Below are 22369 nucleotides of genomic sequence, written 5' to 3'. Positions count from 1 at the left end.
GTACGACGTAAGACGGAAACCTCTTAACTCGCTAGGGGCTGGAGAGGAGTAACTCACTCTGAAGTTAAGAAACAAACTCGCGTAACTGCGTTTGGTGCCAAAACTGGCTGTTAGCTTCCTACTAACGCCATGTTAAATACATACTCAAGTACTTCCAGTATTATTGTTCCTTAGGTGTTGTTTATTTGGAGGGGTTTAGAGGATATTTGAATTATAGCTTCGGTAGGTCCCTCTGTGCATAGTAATTGCATCACGAGGAGTACCTGGACGCTAACAATGCGATTTCCATGTCTAAAATGACACGATGTAGAAGGTTTCTTGCAATCATATTTATGACCTTTAAGACTTGTATTAAAACTGACAAAAGTGCTCTGTGCAAGCACTGTTTTTTTAATAAAGATTTTAAATGTTTGTTTCCCCAAATGACATTGTATTTCTTATTTGTATACCTGCCACCTTGTCTCCCATTTTCAATACACCTTTACTAATTCTGACTCAAAATTGGAGTTTTTTGTATATAAAATGGTGTTAGAGAAGGCTTTTAAAAAGACCCGTAGTGTGAAAGCTCTTTCTGTGAGATTCAATTAAAACACCACCATTCTGGAAAAAAAAAACGTTTATTAAAAAAAATATTAGAACAGAAAAACATTTAGTCCATTAGTATGTGGACTAGTTTTAACAGAAATACTGTACATCTTCATCAAATCTCAGAAAATGCAGAGCCTAAAAAAAGCTCACATACACACATTTAAGGGAAAGTTCCCTAGTGTGCCTTATGTTCTACAAACATTTACATGCATTTAGTAGGAGTCAGATTTCACAGAATAAAAACTTAATATACAGCACAACTGAACATCATGATTAAAACTATAATACATTATTCAGTACAGCATTCCTACTTTCCAACTGCTTTGCACTTAACGGAAAGGCTAGTCAGAGCTGTTGAGAATTGGAAAAGAGCATATTAAGGCAAAAAAGAAAAGGCCATTGGAAACTTTGAGCTCACTTCCAAACCACAACATTTGAAGAAAAAGCAACATAACTACAGGTAAGACTGTGTAAGCAAATAAAAAAGAGAATGCATTTAAGTGCATATTTTATTTCACAGCACAAATGGATACTGTTAATAGCGGACATTTTAATTTGGGAAGCAAAGGCTAGTTATGTGCAGTTGGCCTATTATTCAAAACTGATCAAATGTACTGTTTTTTTTAATTACTGACTCAGACAAAAACAAACAATACATATTAGATGACCAACTAATTATTGCTCTAAAATATTCTCATAGACACAGCTGAAGGAATGTGTTTTCCATTGATGATGAAGGGTCAGTGATGTACTACTTGTTTTAATTACAAATAACTTCTTTACAGTCTGACATTTTATAAAAGCGCCCCAGAGAAAATGAATGTTTACAGGAAGCATCAGGAGAGCTTCTCCCACTTCCAAAGAGCTGAAAACTGCAGGTTAAATGTGAACTAAAGGGAAATTATTAGGGTTCATGAACAGTTAAGGACATGAAAAGTCCTTTAAACAATATCCCATAGGGCTTTATTTAATGAAACTCACATTAGTGTTTCAATTATAATAGTCTTTGAGTCTTTTAAAGAGGAGCAAACACAACATAAGAGCAAATGGAGCAAAATATTAAAAACAAATCACTTTTCTATTTTTACACAACCCATGCTTTGTCAAGTACAGACATTAAAATGGTGCTAATGTAATTAACATTAAAAGTATTTTTCAGTGATCACATTTTAAATGTAAACTTGGAATTCATTTTTCCAACAGTCTTGGCTTCTGTTCACCATGCCACTTTGTAAAATATCAAAACAAGTAGGTAAGTAGGTAAACAAGTAGGTTAACATGATTTTGAAAAGTCATTCTAATCTGAGGAAAAGAAGAACATTTCTTGGCTTATATTAGTTTCAATTCAATAGGCAACAAAATGTTCCAAATGTATTGCTTGCCGGCATATTATCAAAAGGTCGTACCCTGTACTCAATCTAGGCGTCCATTGGGTGTTGGGTCTGGAATTTCCAAATGGCTGTTGGGCCAGAGCTTTGATTTAATATTTACCAATTCAATACCATGATGAACACGTATACCTCAAGAGGATGCACACTTGTAGTACCATGCCAAACACACATGCATCAGAAAGAAAACATCAAGTTTTCTTTTGTTCTCTAGATGTCATTTCAAAATCTGCCGCAGATTCTTCTTTACATCTGGAGATGAAATGCCTTTAAGTCTGTTTATAAACACCTTTGTGTATGGATTTTACAGTGTAGTAACCAGGCTTACGGAAATGGATTGTGCCAGACTCACTTCAGTTCCACAAAAACCTAATCCTAACATTTCTAGGAAATTAAGAGAAATTAGACAATGGCAGAAAATAAATTAAATAATTCAAAATGTTTAATATATTGTCCTTTATGGTTTTGTAATATTTTTCCTTCTTACTGTTCTGATCTCTGGGTATTATACAACAGGCAGACATAATAATTTAGTAAGAGCAGTCAGTCAATAGAATTCATTTTTCAACAGTCTTGGCTTCTGTTCACCATGCCACTTTGTAAAATATCAAAACAAGTAGGTAAGTAGGTAAACAAGTAGGTAAACGTGATTTTGAAAAGTCATTCTAATCTGAGGAAAATTAGAACATTTCTTGGTTTATATTAGTTTTAATTCAATAGGCAACAAAATGTTCCAAATGTATTGCTTGCCAGCACATTATCAAAAGGTTGTACCCTCTACTCAATCTAGGTTTCCATTGGGTGTTGGGTCTGGAATTTCCAAATGGCTGTTGGGCCAGAGCTTTGATTTAATATTAACCAATTCAATACCATGTATTGGTCTATATATTATTTGAGAGAGAATTAAATTCAGGAGCCAGCAGAAGAATACATTATAGCCTATGAATATAGTAGGGAATGGTTTGTGCAATTCAATTTGCTCATGTGACAAAATGCCCCATCCTATTGTTTTCAATAGCACATTTGTCTGTGCTGAAATATTTGATCTAACAAATACAATGAAACTTATTTCAGTTACTTTCTGAAACAAAAGTAAATCTGTGCTCATATGAAGAGGCAGGGCTGCTATGGTTAACTCGATTCTTTTCAAGGCCACAGCTTGACCTGAAGTTTGCGTGATATGGCTGAGGCCAGACGCCTGCTTTCCACAAAGCAAACTGCTGATTTGTCTTTTATCACTGTTGCTTCTCCCTGTTACAACGGATAGTTTTTGTTCTTGCAGTAAATTCAGGAAAAAAAACAACACATGGCTGCTCCCTCAGGATTTATAACACCATATTTGAAACACCCAGAAATGCATTGAGGACATTCTGTGCAATGAATTTGAGGTTCTGTATATCCACGTAGCAATTCATTCCATATTCATTTTGTGAGCTTACAAATGCAAATGATATGGAAAGGCTCGCCCTTGTGTGGAGGCAATTTCAATAAATTTGCTTTGATTTTGTATCATAAAATATCTCTGTTTCTGGTCAATATTGAGCACAGGAATATTATGGTTCACACATCTATTTGCATTTCATTATGAGTTATTTTCAATATAAATGTCTGAAAGTTTTTTTCATTTTAATATACTCAAAGACTGATCCAAATATTAAAAAATGGCTGCATATGAAAAAGTTTATTTAAGTGTAATTCCTTCACTTTTTAATGTACAATCTCTACTATATTCAGACCTTTCATTTCACATGAACTAAAATGTTATACTATGCCAAAACATAATTCCTCTGACACACTGACTGAGCACTGCACTAGCCAGCCAGTAACCACAGGCACTCTGTAGCCCTAAACACAGGAATCGTGTACACCTTATCTCGCACCAGTGGTCAGTGCTACTGTATCATCCTTTTCTTGCTAAAATTCAGCAATGACAATCACAGAGATTACCATGAGTGTAAGAAAACTTAATAGAATAGTGAATGAAAAAACAATCCAGGTGTATGAATAATACATGATATGAATATTAGGAAGCCCAAATTTTTGCAATTCATCCAGTAGATATAATACATTTGAAACTATTTTATATAATAAGTGTTTTATTGGGATAACTCTACTTTAAAAATATATATCTAGTCCCAGATGGGTACAGTACTTATAATTGTAGCAATTTCAACAAGGCACACTGTTACTTTCCAAAAGTGTCCTAATTAGTTTGGCACATTACTCTGGACATTCAGGCTCACCACATGCAGAACTGCTCTCCTGCTTCAAGACAGGAAAGACATAATGGACAGCAATAACACAACAAAGCTTAGGAGCTTCATAAGGGCTCAGCGATCAATACTGAGGTCTTGGGGGATCTGTAATAAAGTGTTTAATAGAAAAAGTAACATAAAAATGAGCATCTTAAAAATATATATGTCTATCTTTTTCTAATGCAGTTTGGTCCTCTAATGTTAAATTTACAAAAACATTACAGGTTTCCATATCTTAGTAATAATGGATTGTGTTTTTAAAATAAAGAAATGTTCTAAATGAGAAGCCAGAAAGGTTCCCTATACATATATACTGTATATATAAATAAGTGTGTCACATCTGTGGAGAACTGTGTGTGTTGAAACTAAAAGTAAGGGACAGCAGTGAGCTTGTACCAATGAACAGTCTCTTTGCTCAAGTCAAAGTCTTTCAAACTCAAAGTGATGCCTCCAAGGAAGTAATTCTCTCTCAGCGACTCGGCGCTCAGCACGCTCAGCTGCAGCTCCCTCTGCTTCAGCGTGTCCTTGCTGTAGCCGCTGTACACCAGCTGCAGAACAGAACGGACAACCTGCACCATCAGGCAAGCTAGCGGTCTCTATCACAGAGGATGCTGTTTAATCAGAGGAGACAGCAATGGATCCAGGGATCACATTATTTTAAATTAAACAGGACAGCATCTGTTTCTCAAACTAAAACATAGAGCAGTACAATTTCCTGCATCAAAAAACTTAACAGGAGAGAGAGAGTTCATTTAGATTGATCGCTAGTACAGCGTTGTAGGATCCATCACCCAGAATTGCCTCACAGCTTAAATGAACAGACTGAATTGTTTTCTTATTTATTATGTTAACAAAAACGTGATTGTTGCTTTACCTGCGGATTACACTTTTGGTTGGGTTTTTCACAATTTAGAATACAATCCTTTTGTGGCACTAGATGGATTTGGCTTATACTCCTAATTCTTATATGATGTGTTATACAACTTTGGGGTTTGTTATATCCACTTTTTCGTAATTGATTAATGAGAAATGTAATCACTAATTCACTAATGATAGCTATGGATTATGCAATTGTGAATTGATTGGTATACAAATATATGTATAAGTATGATCTACTGGGGGTATCAATAGGTGAATTGTGCTTTGACCAGAACCTTAGTATGTTCCAGTGGTTGATGTTAAGAATAAGATTAAGATTTTATCATTATATTTTTATTTAAAAAAACAAAAATATCATTATTCTTGCTAAATTCTAAGATCTAAATCACAGTAGATGAAAATTAAAAAAATGTATCTCATCAAATTCTGTAATGCTGTGATTTATGAGTTTCATTCTGGTTTGACAGAATATCAAAGTCAGTAAAGACACAACATTCATCACAGACTCACCATTTCATTGAATGTGGGGTTTCTCGTTTTCCTTGAAATCTTCGTTTTACGTTTGGATGTTTTATGTGTGTCTGGAAGCAAGTACGTTTTCACATATGGGTTTGGATCCGTTCCATCATCTGTCACCTGCAAGATCAGTTACAAACAGGACATTTTGTATTTGTCCAGAGAATCAGGCGTGAGTAAGCATTAATGCGTGGAGTCATGCCTTCTTTCTTGTTTTTATTTACCAGGTCTTTAATGTGCATGACCATAATGAAGAGGGTGCTGTTCCTGTAGGAGATGGATAATTTCACTTCTCCTTCAACTTTTCCTGAAGTTGGGCTCGCTGGAGTCACTTCTACAAAAAGTGAGCAATCAGACAGAGAAGAGAGTTCTTACAAAGGTAAACCTGACTCTGATTTGGTGCCAATAACTTTCAATTTTTTCTCAGTTAAGATGTTCCATCAACATGCTAAACTCACTGTTTTTTTCTCATTTCACTCAAAAGCAGAGAATGCATAAAAGGTGTGAAATATAAAAGTGGTTAATTTACAGAATACAATACATTCTGTACCTTTAGTACCATGACATTTCAAGAAGAGAAAAGTAAAAATTAATTTTGGATTTTAAATGCTATGTGAATTTCTCTGCTAGTTTTTTATTAATGAGGTTATAGTTTCATTATAAAGATGTATATTAAGGGCATTTAGAGGAAACAAATACATTTGAACATTTAGCTATGACAAAAATGGAGCTATTTAAACCAACTATGGCTAGTCTTAACATACTCCTCAATTAGGGCTATGAAGTTTTAAGCTGTTTATAAAACATGATGATACTCATTTTCAATGAATCTGCGATTTCAAAAAGCAGACAAATGCACACCTCAGATTTTTATGTTGTAGATTTACTTCAGATAAAATATTTTCTAATTTGACTTAAACATCCACTTAAACGGCGGCTGAAACCCGTCTTGAACTGGAACATTCGTAAGACCTCACCGGAAGGTTTGGATGCGGCCTCAAATCCCTCAGCCTTGTCGTCCCGCGCCATTGGGTGGAAGAATGTGTAAACCAGATCACACTGAAGAAACAAAGCAGAAACAGCAAGGGAATCACTTTACAACCTCTTGTCATCAACAATCGTAACTGGTTACTCTCCAGCCCTTTTTGACTATACTGATTGTCTTAAAACACTTTGAGAATGATGCATTTAAAGATGCTACTTAAAGCCTTTGCAAACTTGGAAGGTTACCTCTGACACGTCTGTGGAGCATCTCATCAGGCTGTGAACATAGCTGTTCAGCTCCACTTTTCTTTTGGCTGCTACGTCCTTTATATGGGTCCTTCCAAGCACCATCTTGTTGGGAAACCTGCGTATGAAAACAGAATGGGGTTCACTTCAGCTGGAGGCCTGTTCACACACGTCCCAGAGGCTTCTGAAACAGGAGAGAGAGTCAAGTACCCTGGCAGCTTCCACAGTGGAAAGAGGATGGTCAGCTTGTTGTGCAGCTCCTGGAACTCGTCAAAGGTGCGGAAGACAAACTGGGCTTCACTCTGCGCTTCCCTAAGAACCCTCACCACATAGGTCTACCAAAAAAAACCAAGCAGAAAGAAACTGTGAGGACAACATCACAGGTTTATAACAGACCGAAGATCCAAATGAAGACGCATGGGAATCATTTTTTAAAAATCCAAGTACTTCCCTCACATGCTGTACGTATTATTGTAAACTCATCAGCAAACAGAATGGATTGTGAAAGTCAGTTTAAGGCTCTCGTTTCCAGCTGTTTAACGCTAGCAGCTGCACTCACATAGTGCTTCTCGGGGTTGTATCTCTTCTGAAAAGTGAAAATGGACGCTTCTCGGACTCGGCCATCCTGCTTCAGCGTGTAGGTCTTGGGCGAGAAAGACAGGATGGGCTCGTCGGTGGACGGCAGGCCGGAGAATCGCAGCTGCGCCAGGTTGTGAATGAAGAAGTTAAACTTGGTGGCCACACTTCCCAGGCTCGACTCGATCAACCTAGCAGTGAACGCAAACCATTACCAGATCAGTGCTGTGCATGAGAGGGGATGCTGTTTAATGCCAAGTAAAATCAAGCCAATTGCCAGGTGCAATCCAATTTAGCAACTGCAAAGCAAAGAAAACAGGTGGAAATGGAACTTCAAGAGCGCTGTGAGGAAATGGCCATTCACTAAACTCTTCTAGCAATCACTCAAGACAAGGGCAGTGCAATGCAAAGCTCCCATTTAAAAAAACACAATAAAACACAAACCAATTAATTGTAGACCACCAATTATCACAATTAATGCATGGTTATAGAAATCATAATCAGAACTAATATATGAGCTACTGTATATGGAAGAAGATGTTACCTATTAAAAAGACACATGTACATGCTATCATCCTATCTTTGCAGATTTATAAGAGGTACGATCAGAAATGTGAGTAGAGAAGTACCTAGTAAAGAAGACAGTGGCCTCGGCATCTGTAGTTTGAGGCTGCAAAGCATCATAGACATATTTCAGGTCCTGAGCACCAGTCAGCTCTGGCAATCCAGATGATGTCATCTGACAATAATAGAAATAAAGAAAAATGAACACATGGGCAACAAGAATTGCTTTAGAATTATACAAATTAAGTGCTAATTAGAAACAGTAAAACAAAAGTGTAAAAACACCAGTCTATTAGTCATGTGGATGTGTTGCATGAACAGGTTTTTAAAATATCTCAGGAAATTACAATTGGCAGCTGATCAAGCAACAGAAAACAAGCAATTGCATCAAATTAGACAGAGTGAATCAGGCTTCCTTGAATAATGTGATCTTTCACTAAAGTCATCTGGGAGTTAAAATGGGAGCTGTGGGAGGTGAGAAGAAAACAGTGACACCCATCACATAAACGCTTATCAACACAAGACAAAATGCCACTGCTAATGCCCCACATTTGTGTGCTGAGGGATGTCATTTTTAAAGCCATCTACTGATTAAGACTGTTTAAAAAACTTTAATTAATCTAAATTAGGCCAAATGCTCCAGGTTCCATCACTGTGCACATGTCCATGGAGATCTCATTTTACATAAGTGAATAAGTGAACTGCAATACGACTGGCTTTTGTTCTTACCAAAGAGAGCAGGTTGAGAAATAGGCTGGCGTGCTTGCGGATCAGGTTGTAGGCCTGTGAACAGAGATCCACGAAGAGCTGGAAGCGACTGGTGGGCTTCTCTCCACCATTGATGACATAGGCCATGTCGGAGGTCAGCACGAAGGGGGCGCGGTCTCTGGAAGCCAGCGGAGGAGAGAGCGGAGTCAGTCCCGGAGACCGGATACGTGCAGGGTGGGAAGAATGCGTCACGTGGAGGTTATAACAACAGGCATAGACAATACCTTTTAAAACTTCCAAACATTTGTGCGTGTCCCAGAAACTTCCCAAAATCAATGTGGAACATGTGTCCCGTGGAGCGGAGCATGATGTTGTCATTATGACGGTCACAGATCCCCAGCACATACGTCGCCACACAGCAGCCGGCGCACGAGTAGATGAAATTTTCTGATGCCTTGGGAAAAGAGGGGGGGGTGTTTATAGCTCCTGTGTTATACAGTACGTCTCTCTAACACGTCAGCTTCCTTTAGGCTTTTACTGTGCAGCTCAGTCTCTGTTCCATTTTTACAGCTGGCAGCAGAAGCTCAGCACCTCAATGGAGTCCAAGATGTGTGACAGTAAATAAGATAGAAAACAACATTTCGGCCGTGGAGCCTTCGTCAGGTGTGAGCACACCTGAAGAAGGCTCCACGGCCTAAACGTTGTGTTTTCTTTCTTCTTTTTTTCAGCATAGAATAAACCTATTACTTGTTCCTTTGCAGTCTACTCATGCTGACGCAGATACCCACCTGAACTACTAAAGTAAATAAGATGTCACATATAAATAAAATATCCTCGAACCTAATGGGAATACATTTCTAATATTTAAAGATAATTTAAGTGAAGTATTTCAAATGCATCTATAATGGTCTGGTGAAAGAATCACTAAGTAGAACATTTTAATTCACTAGCATTCAACTCCTTCTGCCAACTCATGAGAAGATCTTTATTTTAATGAGAGGTGGGTCTTCAGAATAAGCAGCTGTTTTATTCGATGGCTTCACGTGAGGGATGCTGGCTGTCTCTCTACCTTCTCGTACTCTTCCTCTGAAGGGTTGTACTTGCGCAGCCACTCCGCCAGGGGCTTGTCCTTGAAGGACCCCGTCACCCCATACTCCACCTGGATCTTCCGCAGCGTGTCCGACGCCGGGACCAGCTCCACCATGCCTTCAGGACGAGACGGCAAAGCACACCGCAATGAAGGCAGGCGACTCGCTCAGAGAGAAACCAGGAAAAACTGGGTTCGGTCCATGTTTTACGGAGGCCGTCACACCTTAAAAGGCTTCGCAAACAACCTTCTCTGAGGTCGTACCTCGGTCTTTGCCGGTGGAAATGCATTTAAAGTTAACGATCCGGAGATCCAGGCCCTCCTGCAGCCATATCTTGTCCATGATCTTGATCATCTGGAGGGCCAGCATGTCCTGCCGGAGGTCTTCGCCTACCTGATGGAAAGAAGAGAGCCTGTCAATCCAGGAGACCCCCTAATAACCTAACATGGGTTTTTTAAATGTGTGTAACAAGTATACAGACACCTGGTGAAACAGACAGGAAAAGGGACGGTAGATAAGGGATTGGCTGTGATATAACAACCACGGTCAATTTACCTCATGGATCAAAGGGGGTAATGAGGCATTTAAAAAAGTTTACCTACGTCCCAAGTTAGCCAGGAAGCATCTAGACTCAGTAAAGCAAATAGTCAGTTATTTTCTAGTCAGTGCGAGAAAATGATACAGGAAGATAAGAAATACTTGATATTTTTTAAATACCTTCTTTGTTAGTATAAAGATACTAGTGTATTAACATGTCATTTTAATAGCTATCATATTGTAATTGGGGTGAAAAAATATGAAAAAAGCCTTATGTTACAATTTCCCATTCCTCCCAGCAGAGAGAGCCTGTGAGCAAACACTACAGCAAAGCACAACTAGACAACAGCAAGCCTTATTTATACACAGGCTAAGGATCAGGAACTCTAGTACAGCAGAACTCTTCTCCAGTGTGCTATGCATGCATTGGATCATGTTTACTTAGCTCATGGATAATTAAGGGCCAATTAAATAAAAACCTCACACTGGCAATTCAATTAACCGAACAAGCTCATCTTTTTGAAACCATTCTTGAAGAACACATAACGAAGTTATTTCAATACAAAAAACTTTAAGAATACCGAACTTGTTGTTAATTTCATGTTCGTTTTTACTTCTGTAAAAACACTGAAAACTATTTTACCACCTTGAACAACCACTTACGTAAGGTATGCTATACAACTAACAGGTCTAAATGTGCTTTAGGGCTGAATTTCAATTCCATTTAAATGTGTTCTTACCTTAAACATTACATTGATTTCTTCTCCTAGAGGATCATTGTTCGTGAGGGCTATTTTCAGAGGGACTGCATTAGAGTTGAAGAAAGAGCACGCCTGTTCACATAGAAATAAATCAACATTAGTTCATCGTTTTCCTCTATTTATAAACAGAAATTTACATCTACAGAGGGATGCCAGATTTCACTCAAAAATCAATTCGTTTCAGAGAACATTAACATAGACATAGAAAGCGACTTTGTTGTTTATGTAGTCAAAACAATATATTATGTAAACTGTTCAAATCGAAAGAAGATAAAATACTGACTCATGACACAACCGCTTGTCAGATGAAACCAAATCCTCCAAGCTGTAGTTTAACACTTAATAAACTTCCCAGCATAAAAAAGAACAACAAGAAAAGGGATTTGCAAGTTTACTTTCAAAAGTATACAAGAAAACATTTGGGGTTTTGTTTTCCACTCTCTTCAAAACCAACATTTTCAGTTCTTCTCAATATATTCAGCTTCGAATCTAAACTTTAAAAAATGGACTCGCCAATAGTCACGTACAATAAATTCAAAGACCAAAAGACTTTGATTGATCAATATTTTCAAGCATGGCGGTCTAATTCTGGTTTCTGCATGCTGGCAAGTAGGCAGGCTTGTAGAGGATATTTTAAATCAGCAGCACCTGAAGAGCTGAAGAGCTCAAGAAGTGCACTGCAAACACCTGACCGGAAGCACAAGGACAGACTACCTTGATGTTGAGCTCCTTAGCCACCAGGCTGGGACTGAGGGGCAGGCGGCACTTATTCCTTGAGAAAAACAACTGTACTCTTTCCATGCCTTCCTGAAGAACAGCCTAAAACCACAATAAACCAACATGCCTTAATACAACTAGTCACCCCCAAACCCATTCAAATTAAATTACAGGATACTTATAAACAAAAAGCACTGTGAAGAATGGCAGTACAGTATATACACCAAAAGGCACAAGAATGGCTCAATGTGACCACCACCTGTATCTACAATGGCTTGCAAGTGTTTGCTCACAGGCACGTGTTCACCAAAGCAAGTGTAACCATTTTCTTTAGTTCCTTGTGCAGTTTTCATGATAAAGTTATTTGAATAGGCCATCTATCTTTACCCTGTGAATAGATAAACCCAGACTGTTATTTTCAAAAGGAAGGGCAATTTAACATTTGAGGATCTGGGATCCGAGCCGCAGTGAAAACATGAAGCTCCACCTGCGAAACCTAAGAAGCCAGTCAGTTTGTTCTGGTGAAATTTTGTACTTTTTCTCGAATAAGCAGCAGTCCTATTATTACCTAGACAAGCAGGATACTGGCTGAGGCTCCGTTTTCTTTGTGGAGCCATGAAGCCATGTCCAGAACTGCAGGATCCCCCCCTCTCCTTACAGCAACACCGACACAGCAGGAGCACCTGGCAGCTGTACTCACCTGTCTCGCAGACCCGCTGGCCTGTCGCACCTTCTCTGCCACCACGGCCAGGAGCTGCACCAGCTGCGTCTGCTTGTCCAGCTCGTCCCTCAGCCCTCGGCCACACAGGCAGAGCAGGGCCCCCAGTGCGTTCTCGTAGCAAGAGCCGAAGGGCGGGTCTTGCACCGCGTTCTTCAGGAGCCTGCAAACGTCCGCAACACTGACACACTGACACTTTGCCTCAGGAAAAACCAGCAACAACATTCGATCGTGTGACGGAACACACAAGTGTTTTCTATAAATTCGAACACAGAGATTTTTGTCTATCCATGAAGCTGTGCCACAAATCTTTGAGATTAAGAAGAAGGAGGGTTTAAGCGAATTCCCATTTTAATCCAGTCTTTTCATTGAAATTCTAAGGGAAAGACCATGCTTTGCAGATCAATAATGACTTTTCAATATAAATACAACATCAATACAGAATGGCTGTGAAAATGTTTCCACGTCTCTGTTACCAAAAATTATGCTATTTTCTGCCAAGCCAAAAAAAATGTTTTCGACAAGTGAGACAAAAATGATGACCTCTTTTCTAAAAGATTGTTTTTTTGTGTTGTTGTTTTCGAGAATCAAAAATCTTAAATAAGAAATAACTCACCAGTAAAGGTAATGAGCAATATTAACATTTCCTTGTGCTCGAGACAGCAGACACATTAACAAGGCATTCTTCAAGTGACACTCAAATTTTAAGGCCTACAGGGGGATAAAAACAGCTATTAAGATCTTTCAACATGACTGGAAATCGTAGAGTGCCAGATGAATAATGCAAAATAAAACTTGAAACTTATGGAAAAATGTAGTTGTATCTTGCAAGTTAAACGACTTTCTCTACAAAGTCAATATCTGGATTCTTAAACATTTGTTCAGCTCCGAATGACTGAAGACCATACATCTTTGAAGACCAGTTTTACCCAGACAGGCTGTGTGAAATCATTATGAGGTTTTAAATCAAGGTTAAAATTAGGGATATTATAGGTTTTAAAATATTGTGGTAGGCTGACTGCAGGGCAAGCCATGCTGAAGTAGCACTATGGAAGGTTTAAGCTGGTCTGGTGAAAGCGTAGTCTCAGAATCACAATGGGTTGGATTTCTACCAGTGACCGCAATCAAGAGGGGTGAATGCACAGCCAATTCTTATTGAGAGGCTCTTAAAGGAAGATGTGGGAAGAGGTTAATAACTAAATCTGTTAGTTTAAGACCCACTAAGGGTAACAGCCTTCAGCCTTCAGTTCAGGAGACAGCTTGGCGAAAAACCTCTTCTGTTAACAGCATAGTTAGTTTCTAAGCGCGGACAAGGGGACAGGGAAAGAGGCCCTGCTTGAGCTTAATCTCCAGGAAGTCAGTTTACACGTCTGCAATGGAGATGCGACCTCTTCAGTGTACAGTAAATTGTGGAGGTTCGAGCCTGAATTACCTGCACCAGCTGTGGAAGATAGTCGGCCAGTTCATCATCACTGCTGCTCTCTATCCAGTTCACAGCCATTCTGCGCACCTCTGTATCTGCAAACCTAAAAGAACATTTTCTCACAGAACACTAGATTTGCACTTGCTGCCAAAGATGGGGGCCACTGTTCTGTTCCAAACCTGTTATGTCCTTGGAGACTGTAGATTCTTCCAAGAAATGGCTGGATCCTTGGATCAAATAAATACTAAACTACCCTATGGGCTAGATAGGTCGAATGGCTTCCTCTCCTTTGTGTAACCTTTCTCATTTTGATACAGAGATGACATCGCAACGCTTAACTCATATTATCGAAAACCTGCCGCAATCTGAGAAACCAGAGATAATATGTTTTTATTTTCACACTCAAATATGTTTGTTAAAATTAGTTAATTAAATGTATGGCATGACCCAAAACAATGTCTTAAACCAGTGCTTGGTTAAAGGGCAAATGGGCCATGTCTTATATTTGAAGTGCAAGGTGGAATCAATATTCTTGTCCACTTATACTGTGGCTGCAAAGTGAAATAAAAAAACAATGTAAATTTTGACTTGATCTGATCACTTGTCCAGAAATTGTAATACACTCCGCAAATGGCAGCAGCGTCTTGCATCTCTTTGACTTACTTAGAGTCCAGCAGCTCCAAGGCGCAGACAGACGACAGTGGGGGCCAGTGGTGCAAGAGGGAGTGTATTTCGACCATGCTTCCCCAGTCCCAGCTGGGTGCACTCGCCAGGATCTTTGGTAGGCTGTTCTCGTAGGTCTGGCAGTGATGTCGTTTGTCCCACAAGAGCTGCCTGTCAGCCCTGGTGAGCCTGTTGAGACATGCAACACATAGTGTTCAAATCAGCAGTGTAGTATGCCTATGCTTTGCCCAAATGGAAGTGCTCATAAGAGGTTATTAGATACATAAGTTCTGAAAAGTCAGAAATATGTATAAGTGTGAAAAGGCATCCTGGACATATACACTTAGTCATGTTCTCATCCGAAGCAAATCTTGAGAAGGGAATTTGCAGCTACAATATCTGTAGGTCACAATGGGATAAGGATTTGTGCTGCTCACTTAAGGATCTCCATGACATTTACGTTGAGAAACAGTAAAACATCTTAGAACAGAAGGAAAATGATCTGCTCATTGAATTTATGTTTGTCATACTATACATATGCAATAATGTTTTAGAGCTAAGATAAATCTAACACCCTCTGTTTAAACTTGATCATATAAGCTATATAATTAAGCATGGGATGATTTTCATTTGTGGGTATTCAGCAGTAACACAAAACACAAGCTGACCATGGAAACAAACTACGCTGATGGATTTGTGCCCAATACCCTGACAATGACGTTTAAGTGAAATTAAAGTGTGACTCATCTTTCACTAGAATTTCAACACTCTTACCTGTGACTATTCAAGCAGTTTTTTCTGCTTGAAGTAGGCACTGTACCAGCCACTGCAACCAGCAAATCAGAACATATTTCATTACTGGTGTCTTTTATTTCAGCTGAACACTTTTTGCTTCATTTACTTTTTGTTTTATTTTGGCAATCCTAACCACAGAAAGCTGAAGATACTTTTTTTCCCTATATTACACAGTTTGATAAGTTCCTCTTATGCTTTACTGTAACAGAACTATACATACATTAAAATACTATTTAGATTAGAAAGCCCTTTTCTCCCTTATCTTTTCCCATACTTACACTATTGAAGTGTGTTATGAAATCTGTTTTCGTTATGTCTACTTTGGCAAATGACTTTGAATACGAGAAAAGAACACTCCATTTGCTCCCAAGTGGCTGACCCAGAAAAGCTCGTTTGAGCCTCGTAGTCCAGACATTGGCAGTTTGAGCCTTTTTGTTGGTGTGTCATTAGCCAACTGTAACAGTGATTTCTCATGTGAAAGACCAGTGCTGGGGATGATAGACTTGAATCAACCATTGTATCCTCAGCTTGTCATGTAACAATAACCCACTGTAAGTTCTCAGCAAGACTTGGGATTGCAGTTGTATGACAGGGAGAGATGCAACATAATTTCCAAATTTCTCAGATGGTACTATGGAACTTGCAATGTGTAAAACGAATAACAGAGAGAGTGTCACCAGAAAGAGTAGAGTCTTTATCACCCCTCCTGCAAGTACAAAGATAACCATTTAAAAAAAACAACTCTCTTTACAAAAACAGTAAAAAGGTAGTGTGTAATAATCCCAGCACTTCAGGAAGACAGGAATGAACACTCACCCAAATGTAGAAGCTTTGCTGCACAGTTTTTCAAGTCGTGCTGTAACCTCAGGATCTAGGGTTTCCAAGGCCTGTGGGTCAGGTCTGCTGGGAGGCTGTGGCCCAACATACAGAATGTCAACAGCAGGACTCGGGAAATCAACCTGGAGAAAAGAAACAGCCACTGTTATCCAGAAATGGGTAGAGCAAAGCAAAGAAGTAGAGGAACAAATTCGAAACCAAAGGTGTCATTCATTTAATCTAAGAAGCAAATCCAAAACGTGGTATAACTTTCTTTACACAGCTTTTTCCTAACGCGCTTTAACATCAATATGGCAAGACAGGACAGGCAAAATGTTCACATCCTTTTATTTTATGCTGAAACATCCAGCCATTTCCAGAAAAGCCACTTATTCCTGGTAGGGGCTGCAACAAGGTGAAGCCTATCTTGGAAGCATAGCGCATAAACAACACTGGCCAGGATGCCAGGCCATCACAGGACACACACACAGGATCAATTAAGAGATAATTAACCAAGCCAAAAAGTCTTTGGAAGGCTTTCCAATGAAATGGAAACTTTGTTCTCAGCTTAATGACGGTGATAATGATGACAGTTCTTGGAACAAGAACAAGGACAGGGAGAGCAGCCTGTGATTACCTGCAGCACTGTTCTATCGATTGCATTCCCTTTCCTATTCCCTGTAGCAGCTGGGGCGACCACTGTAGACGTCCACAGACTGAGAAGCTTAGTTCCACTTGCCAGCACTCTGAAACACAAGAGCGATACGAAACAAAAAACTGACAACTGTCAGCATGAAGCAAGGACACAATTTAAAACAACTGTTATAGTAATTTTAGCAGGAAAACCAATAATGCTGAAGGTAAGAAAGTGTAGATTGATGAACAGTGGAAATACGCCCATGCATGAACTTTTAGGAGCATGTGTCGCTGAAAAAAAGAAAGCAAACCTTAATTTCAGTGTGCTTTCATACTGTTTTTATACTCAGAATCAACATCCAACTTCTATTTTAAAACCAATGCAATTCACACATACAATAGCAATCTTTTAGGACCAAGGCAGTGCCTTTTTTTAGGAATGGCAACCTAGGAGAAGTTTAAAAGATTCTGTTTGCAAACGTATTAAGCTACCCTGGTGGCACTTTTCTTCTATGCAGTATGAACTAAAGGAGAGGAAAACTTGCTATCACTGTAAACTAAAAACAACACTTTTTTTCCCTAAAATGGGCAGAAAAAATTAAAGGCGGCACTGAAACAAGAGGCCCCACCATGTACACTTAAAAGAAATAAACACCTGAGTGTCATAATTAGATATTAGGCAATAATATTAAAAACTGGGAAACCTCTAAGACACCTGTAATATTTACCAAGATGAGCATCTTTCACACAAACAAACAATGGATAACACAAAGATGCATAGAAATTACCCCCGAAAGTCAAAGAGTGGCATGGTCACTTTCCCGAGAAGCTCTGGTCCCTTTCTCTGTTTGTTGGAATCGGGCGAGTTGCTTGCATTCTGGTTTAGGATTCCATACAAAGACAGGCTTAACATTGACTCTAAAGGCAAGAGCGCAACTGAGATAGGAAACTGTATCCTGCAAAAGAATAAAGACAAAAGGACTTAAAAATGAGAGAAATGGATTTGGGAAAAGGCAGGATTACTGGTTTGAGCTAATGGTGGATGAACTCAAACCAGTAATTCTGGTGGATTACAAAATTTGTGGATTCCTATATTTTTACCGCTTTGCATTCATGTTAAAATATATAAATTGAGAAGCCAAGTGCAACAGTAGGTATTTTCACAATCTGAAATTAAGAATACTCTAATTCTAATATTCTAAATCCTTGATCAAACATCAATTAGTAAAAGTGGTTTTACACACAAATTAAACCACCTTTTTAGAAACAAATGCTTAACTTTGTAGCAGAGATTCGTTTTCAACATTTAATTATGTAAAAATGATGTAACAGATTAAAATACTTACAGTTCTTCCCATTTAATGTTGTAAAAGAAATTCCTGTATGTTCCAACTTTCTTGGATTGGACTGGTTTAAATAAATTCCTTCCATTATGGGTCAGAGAACACAGTATGTAGTACTTCTCAAAACTAGAACCAAAGAGTTGACAGTGAGGTTGACTACATCCAGTGAATGGTGCACTTTTATGTGAAGAAATCTCTGGCATGGGTAAACAACTTTACCAAGCATACACATGCTTTGGTGAAGAGAATTAAAAAGGCACTTCTTTAAAGGTCTAATCAGGTGTAAATACTGAACTTATAAAAATCTTCAGTTAGGTTTAAATTTGTTTTTTTTACAGCATTCTTTATTTTGAACGTGAATGAAACTTGCTTAGCATAATAAACAAACTTCAATGAAGTTTGCACACGATGCTAAAGGCTTTTAAAAAATTCTCCTGGTAAGTGGTCACCCCCAAAAAAGAAGCATGATGGAAAAACATTGTCATCTTTCTCTTGCAATAGCCATGACTACAGGAATAAGCACTGAATTAAAACAAATCAAATGACAGGATGTTGTTAGAACTTATCATGTTCAAGTAAGGGTGGAGCAGTGGCTCTGTGGCTCAGGATCTGCGCCTGTGGCTGGAAGGTTGCCGGTTCAAATCCCACAGCCGGTAGAGGAATCCTACTCCGTTGGGCCCCTGAGGAAGGCCCTAAACCCCAACTGCTCCAGGGGCACCGTATAAATGGCTGACCCTGCGCTCTGACCCCAAGCTTCTCTCCCTGTCTGTATGTCTCATGGAGAGCAAGTTGGGGTATGGGAAAACACAAAATCCTAATGCAAGAAATTGTATATGGCTAATAAAGTGATCTTATCTTAAGTTGCTTTACTAATAAAAGTGCTAACTTGAAATGGTGGTTAAAACATATTGTGGACTTTCCTGGTTTGCCTGGACACTCTCCAGGTGTCCAATCATAGTAACGGAGGGCCACTGTCTGCAGATCTTCATTCTAGTTAGGCTCTTAACACACAAAGCTAGCTGGTAACGCGCTTAAAAACTTCTCCAAGCAGTTCAGGTTCTGCTTCTTTAAACAGACCTCCAAATACACAGGCACTCCTGGACTCCTAGCCTGTGTCAAACCCCAAGCAATGGCACACTTTGGTCAAGCATCAACGATTCCTGGGACTTGCTGGACACTTGCTAAGCTGCCGTGACGTCTGTGAGACGCACTGCCCCTGCTACCCCTCCAAGCCCCGAGGAGCTTGTGAAAAATGAAATCACGGATGTTTGACAGCTTAAGTGTACCAGGGAAGTCTCCCGTCTAATAGCAGTACAGGGGGGCACAGCAATAAACCAAACTGACTGATAAATCCAAATTGAGAGGGTAGAAAACAGAAAAAAACAACTGGTAATCACAAATCAAAAAAGGCATCTTTAAGAAAACAATAACAAAAGAGTGGAGCACTGCATATTTTTTAAAACCTATAATATTTCTTGAGTGCTGCTTTGTTTCACATATTAATTCAGAATTCAGATAACCTAGAGGTCACAGACAGAATGGAGATAAAGCTTGAGGGTCACGTGCTACAGGCAGAAAGCTGCTATTTTTAACCAGTTCACGTTCAGTTTATAAACTCTGGTTGGCCCAGCACAGTAGAAAGAAAAATCCTCAGGCAGTTAAGTCTCACAAGCTACCATTTATAAAATATTAGCTCATTCTCCTCAGGGTGTTTGTTTTTATGTCCCTGAAATAGAATGGCCCAAAATGTGTTCATGGTTTAGCAAGTATGACATTTAAGAAAACAAAACCATTTGGGTTTGTATCTTGAATGCACGAGAACATTAAAAAAACGTTTTCAGTTGTGAACCTGAGTCACTGCTCCCATTGTTTTATCTACATAAAGAACAGAAAGTCAGGAGGCCAAACGGTACTGTGTAAACTTGAATCCCTTTTCACAATCATGATTATCTCTCATTATTGGATACTGTCATGATGAAATTGTAACATACAATAACACTAAAAGCAACACATTTAGTATGAGAGTATTATTTAACTGCTTATCACAGCTAAAGCATATTACAGGACTATTTAAAAATCCTCCCTAAAGACTTGGAGAGCTTCGCTACCATGAATCTCCAGAAAAACAGCTTTCTAGCACTACAGCTGTAGTTTCACATAGTACATCTGGTTTGTGACATAATAATTTTCATTTTCAGTGAGTCAACTAATTACATGGCAATACTTTTAATAATGGGACAGATAATTAAGGAAATAAACTGTTCACTGCCAAAATCAAGATATCTAAATTGAAAAAATATCCTACTTTTTAAGGCCGGACTTAAACAGGTATATTACTGCACTGTGTTCAGGAAAAAAAGGTCATTGTGAAATTTAACAGTAACAATGTTTTTTTCCAGTAGGTACAGTATGTGTTTTTGGCTTTTTAAGATAGTAAGGGTTTAAACACAAAGCAGTTGCTTCGACCTTAAGTGCAAGAAAGTTATCTTGCTTTCTGGAAAACATCCAACACTTGCTTATTTTTAACTAGATAAAGCAAACGAGAGAGCAAATGTGACTTTGGGGAAACCCGACAGGTGCCGCAGACTTGGGAATCCCAGCCAATATTTCCGGGTCAGTCCAAAGTCTAAGACCAGAAATCACATGCAGGAATTACAGTACATGAATTCTGTAGACCTTGTTTACCAGATAGTGCAGGCACTTAACCAATATCGTCCCCGAAGGCTAAATAATTTCAAGCTTCCAGATAAACCTGCCCAACCCCCAGTCATTCTGCTGCCTATTAAAGAACATACCTGCTGACCCATGCTGCTGTAATGCCATGAACTGCAAACAATGTAAACTGGATATGCTCTGTGGTCCCAGAGGCTTCTTTTGTGCTTCTGGCCTCTTTCTGCCTATTCACAGGGGCCTGTGAGACTGCGCTGCTGAATGACTTGAGGTACAGCTGCACAAGGCTATACACTGCACTTGTTAGTCCGTTTATACTCTCCTCAACAGGGCTGCAGGAACCTGAAAACAAATACATTGTAAATAAGAAAATGTGCAATGCAGCCTAGCTATGCTTGATAAAGCACTCAATCTTTTTTTGTTCTTTTTCTGGACTATTTGACTAAAGTACATCTCAATAAGGATTGCACAGACGTTTTACTTACTGTTTGCTGAACCATCTGAAGATTTTGTAGTGCCCTGTGAAATAAAACATCAGTTATAAGCACACAAATATCAAGTTAATTTTCATCAGCAAGTGATCATTAAAAATTTTAAGTGTAAAGCCCAATAAAAACTTTGGCCACATTTTTATGAGCATGAGATACGTCAATTGAATAACCACAGAATCAACAAATTACATTTGTATAGTACTGTAAAGGTCTGCAAACTGAAGCTCCATTGGGCTTTCATTTCTGCAGTTCTGTAATCCAACTCATTAGGAGAAAAGAGACAAATTTAAGTCCAATAATAACTTTGCAGGGCAGGAGACTATACCCTAGAGCAAGCATGTGATTGAGTTGCCACAGATTCATTGAAATACGAAGTCAGGATTACCTCCGGGTTTTTGGTTCTCGGGAGATTAACAGAGCGCTTCACTTTCTTCACTGCGTCCGTGACGGCCTTTGTCTCTACTTCATGTAACACACAGCACAGGGTCTTCACAGTGTTCATCAATTGCTCCACCGTTTTGTACTGGTTATTCTAATGGGAACATTAATGGGAGCTGAGTTACAGAATATAGAACTTCATTGGTGAGGTAGTATCTATGTTTAAACAGCAGCTATATCACCGTACAACTCACAACTGGCAAACCACAGTGTGAGCCTGACCAGTACCTGGCTGGGAGACCACTGGGGAGAGCTAGGGACGAGGAAGAGGCGCACTCACCCTGTGGTCTGTGTGAGTCTTAAAGCCTCAGTACAGTGATGGGGACACTATACTATAAAAGGGGCCGTCCTCTGGATGAGATGTAAAACAGAGGTCCTGACTCTCTGTGGTCATTCAAAATACCAGGGTGTTTCTAAAAAATGTACAGATGTTACCCCAGTGTCCTGTCCCAACTTCTCATTGGCTTTTACCAATCCTGGCCTCATAATAATCCCCATCTATTAATTGGCTTCATTACTCTGTTCTCTTCCTCACGTATAGCTAATGTGTGGTGAGTGTTCTGGCACAC

General features: G+C 39.1%; 1 protein-coding gene across 3 annotated transcripts in view; it reads right to left on the bottom strand.

The window, feature by feature from the left end:
• Nucleotides 1-598: 598 nt before the first annotated feature.
• pik3c2a (phosphatidylinositol-4-phosphate 3-kinase, catalytic subunit type 2 alpha) overlaps nt 599-22369 on the bottom strand; it is a 43115-nt gene continuing 21344 nt past the window's right edge. For 2 of the 3 annotated variants that reach the window (XM_088611021.1, XM_088611022.1), the window contains exons 9-33: nt 21748-21894; nt 21357-21390; nt 20997-21213; nt 18205-18327; nt 17647-17814; nt 16860-16968; nt 16223-16365; nt 14612-14800; nt 13958-14051; nt 13142-13236; nt 12508-12688; nt 11805-11909; nt 11070-11162; nt 10056-10185; nt 9774-9910; nt 8989-9158; nt 8726-8882; nt 8062-8171; nt 7416-7623; nt 7067-7191; nt 6857-6974; nt 6604-6685; nt 5851-5960; nt 5621-5746; nt 599-4779 (exon numbers count right to left, since the gene is read on the bottom strand). In XM_088611021.1, the coding sequence (XP_088467147.1) occupies nt 4597-4779; nt 5621-5746; nt 5851-5960; nt 6604-6685; nt 6857-6974; nt 7067-7191; nt 7416-7623; nt 8062-8171; nt 8726-8882; nt 8989-9158; nt 9774-9910; nt 10056-10185; nt 11070-11162; nt 11805-11909; nt 12508-12688; nt 13142-13236; nt 13958-14051; nt 14612-14800; nt 16223-16365; nt 16860-16968; nt 17647-17814; nt 18205-18327; nt 20997-21213; nt 21357-21390; nt 21748-21894 (3354 nt within the window). In that variant the 3' untranslated portion in view covers nt 599-4596. Of the gene's footprint in view, nt 4843-5620; nt 5747-5850; nt 5961-6603; nt 6686-6856; nt 6975-7066; nt 7192-7415; nt 7624-8061; nt 8172-8725; nt 8883-8988; nt 9159-9773; nt 9911-10055; nt 10186-11069; nt 11163-11804; nt 11910-12507; nt 12689-13141; nt 13237-13957; nt 14052-14611; nt 14801-16222; nt 16366-16859; nt 16969-17646; nt 17815-18204; nt 18328-20996; nt 21214-21356; nt 21391-21747; nt 21895-22369 lie in introns of all 3 variants that reach the window. The other variant, XM_088611023.1, reaches the window with a different exon arrangement.

The sequence above is a fragment of the Lepisosteus platostomus genome, chromosome 18 (genome assembly GCF_059453375.1).
Source record: "Lepisosteus platostomus isolate fLepPlt1 chromosome 18, fLepPlt1.hap1, whole genome shotgun sequence".
In the NCBI taxonomy this organism is placed as follows: Eukaryota; Metazoa; Chordata; class Actinopteri; order Semionotiformes; family Lepisosteidae; genus Lepisosteus; species Lepisosteus platostomus.
The sequence above is the reverse complement of the archived record's forward strand: the minus strand, read 5'-3'. Positions and strand labels throughout refer to the sequence as shown.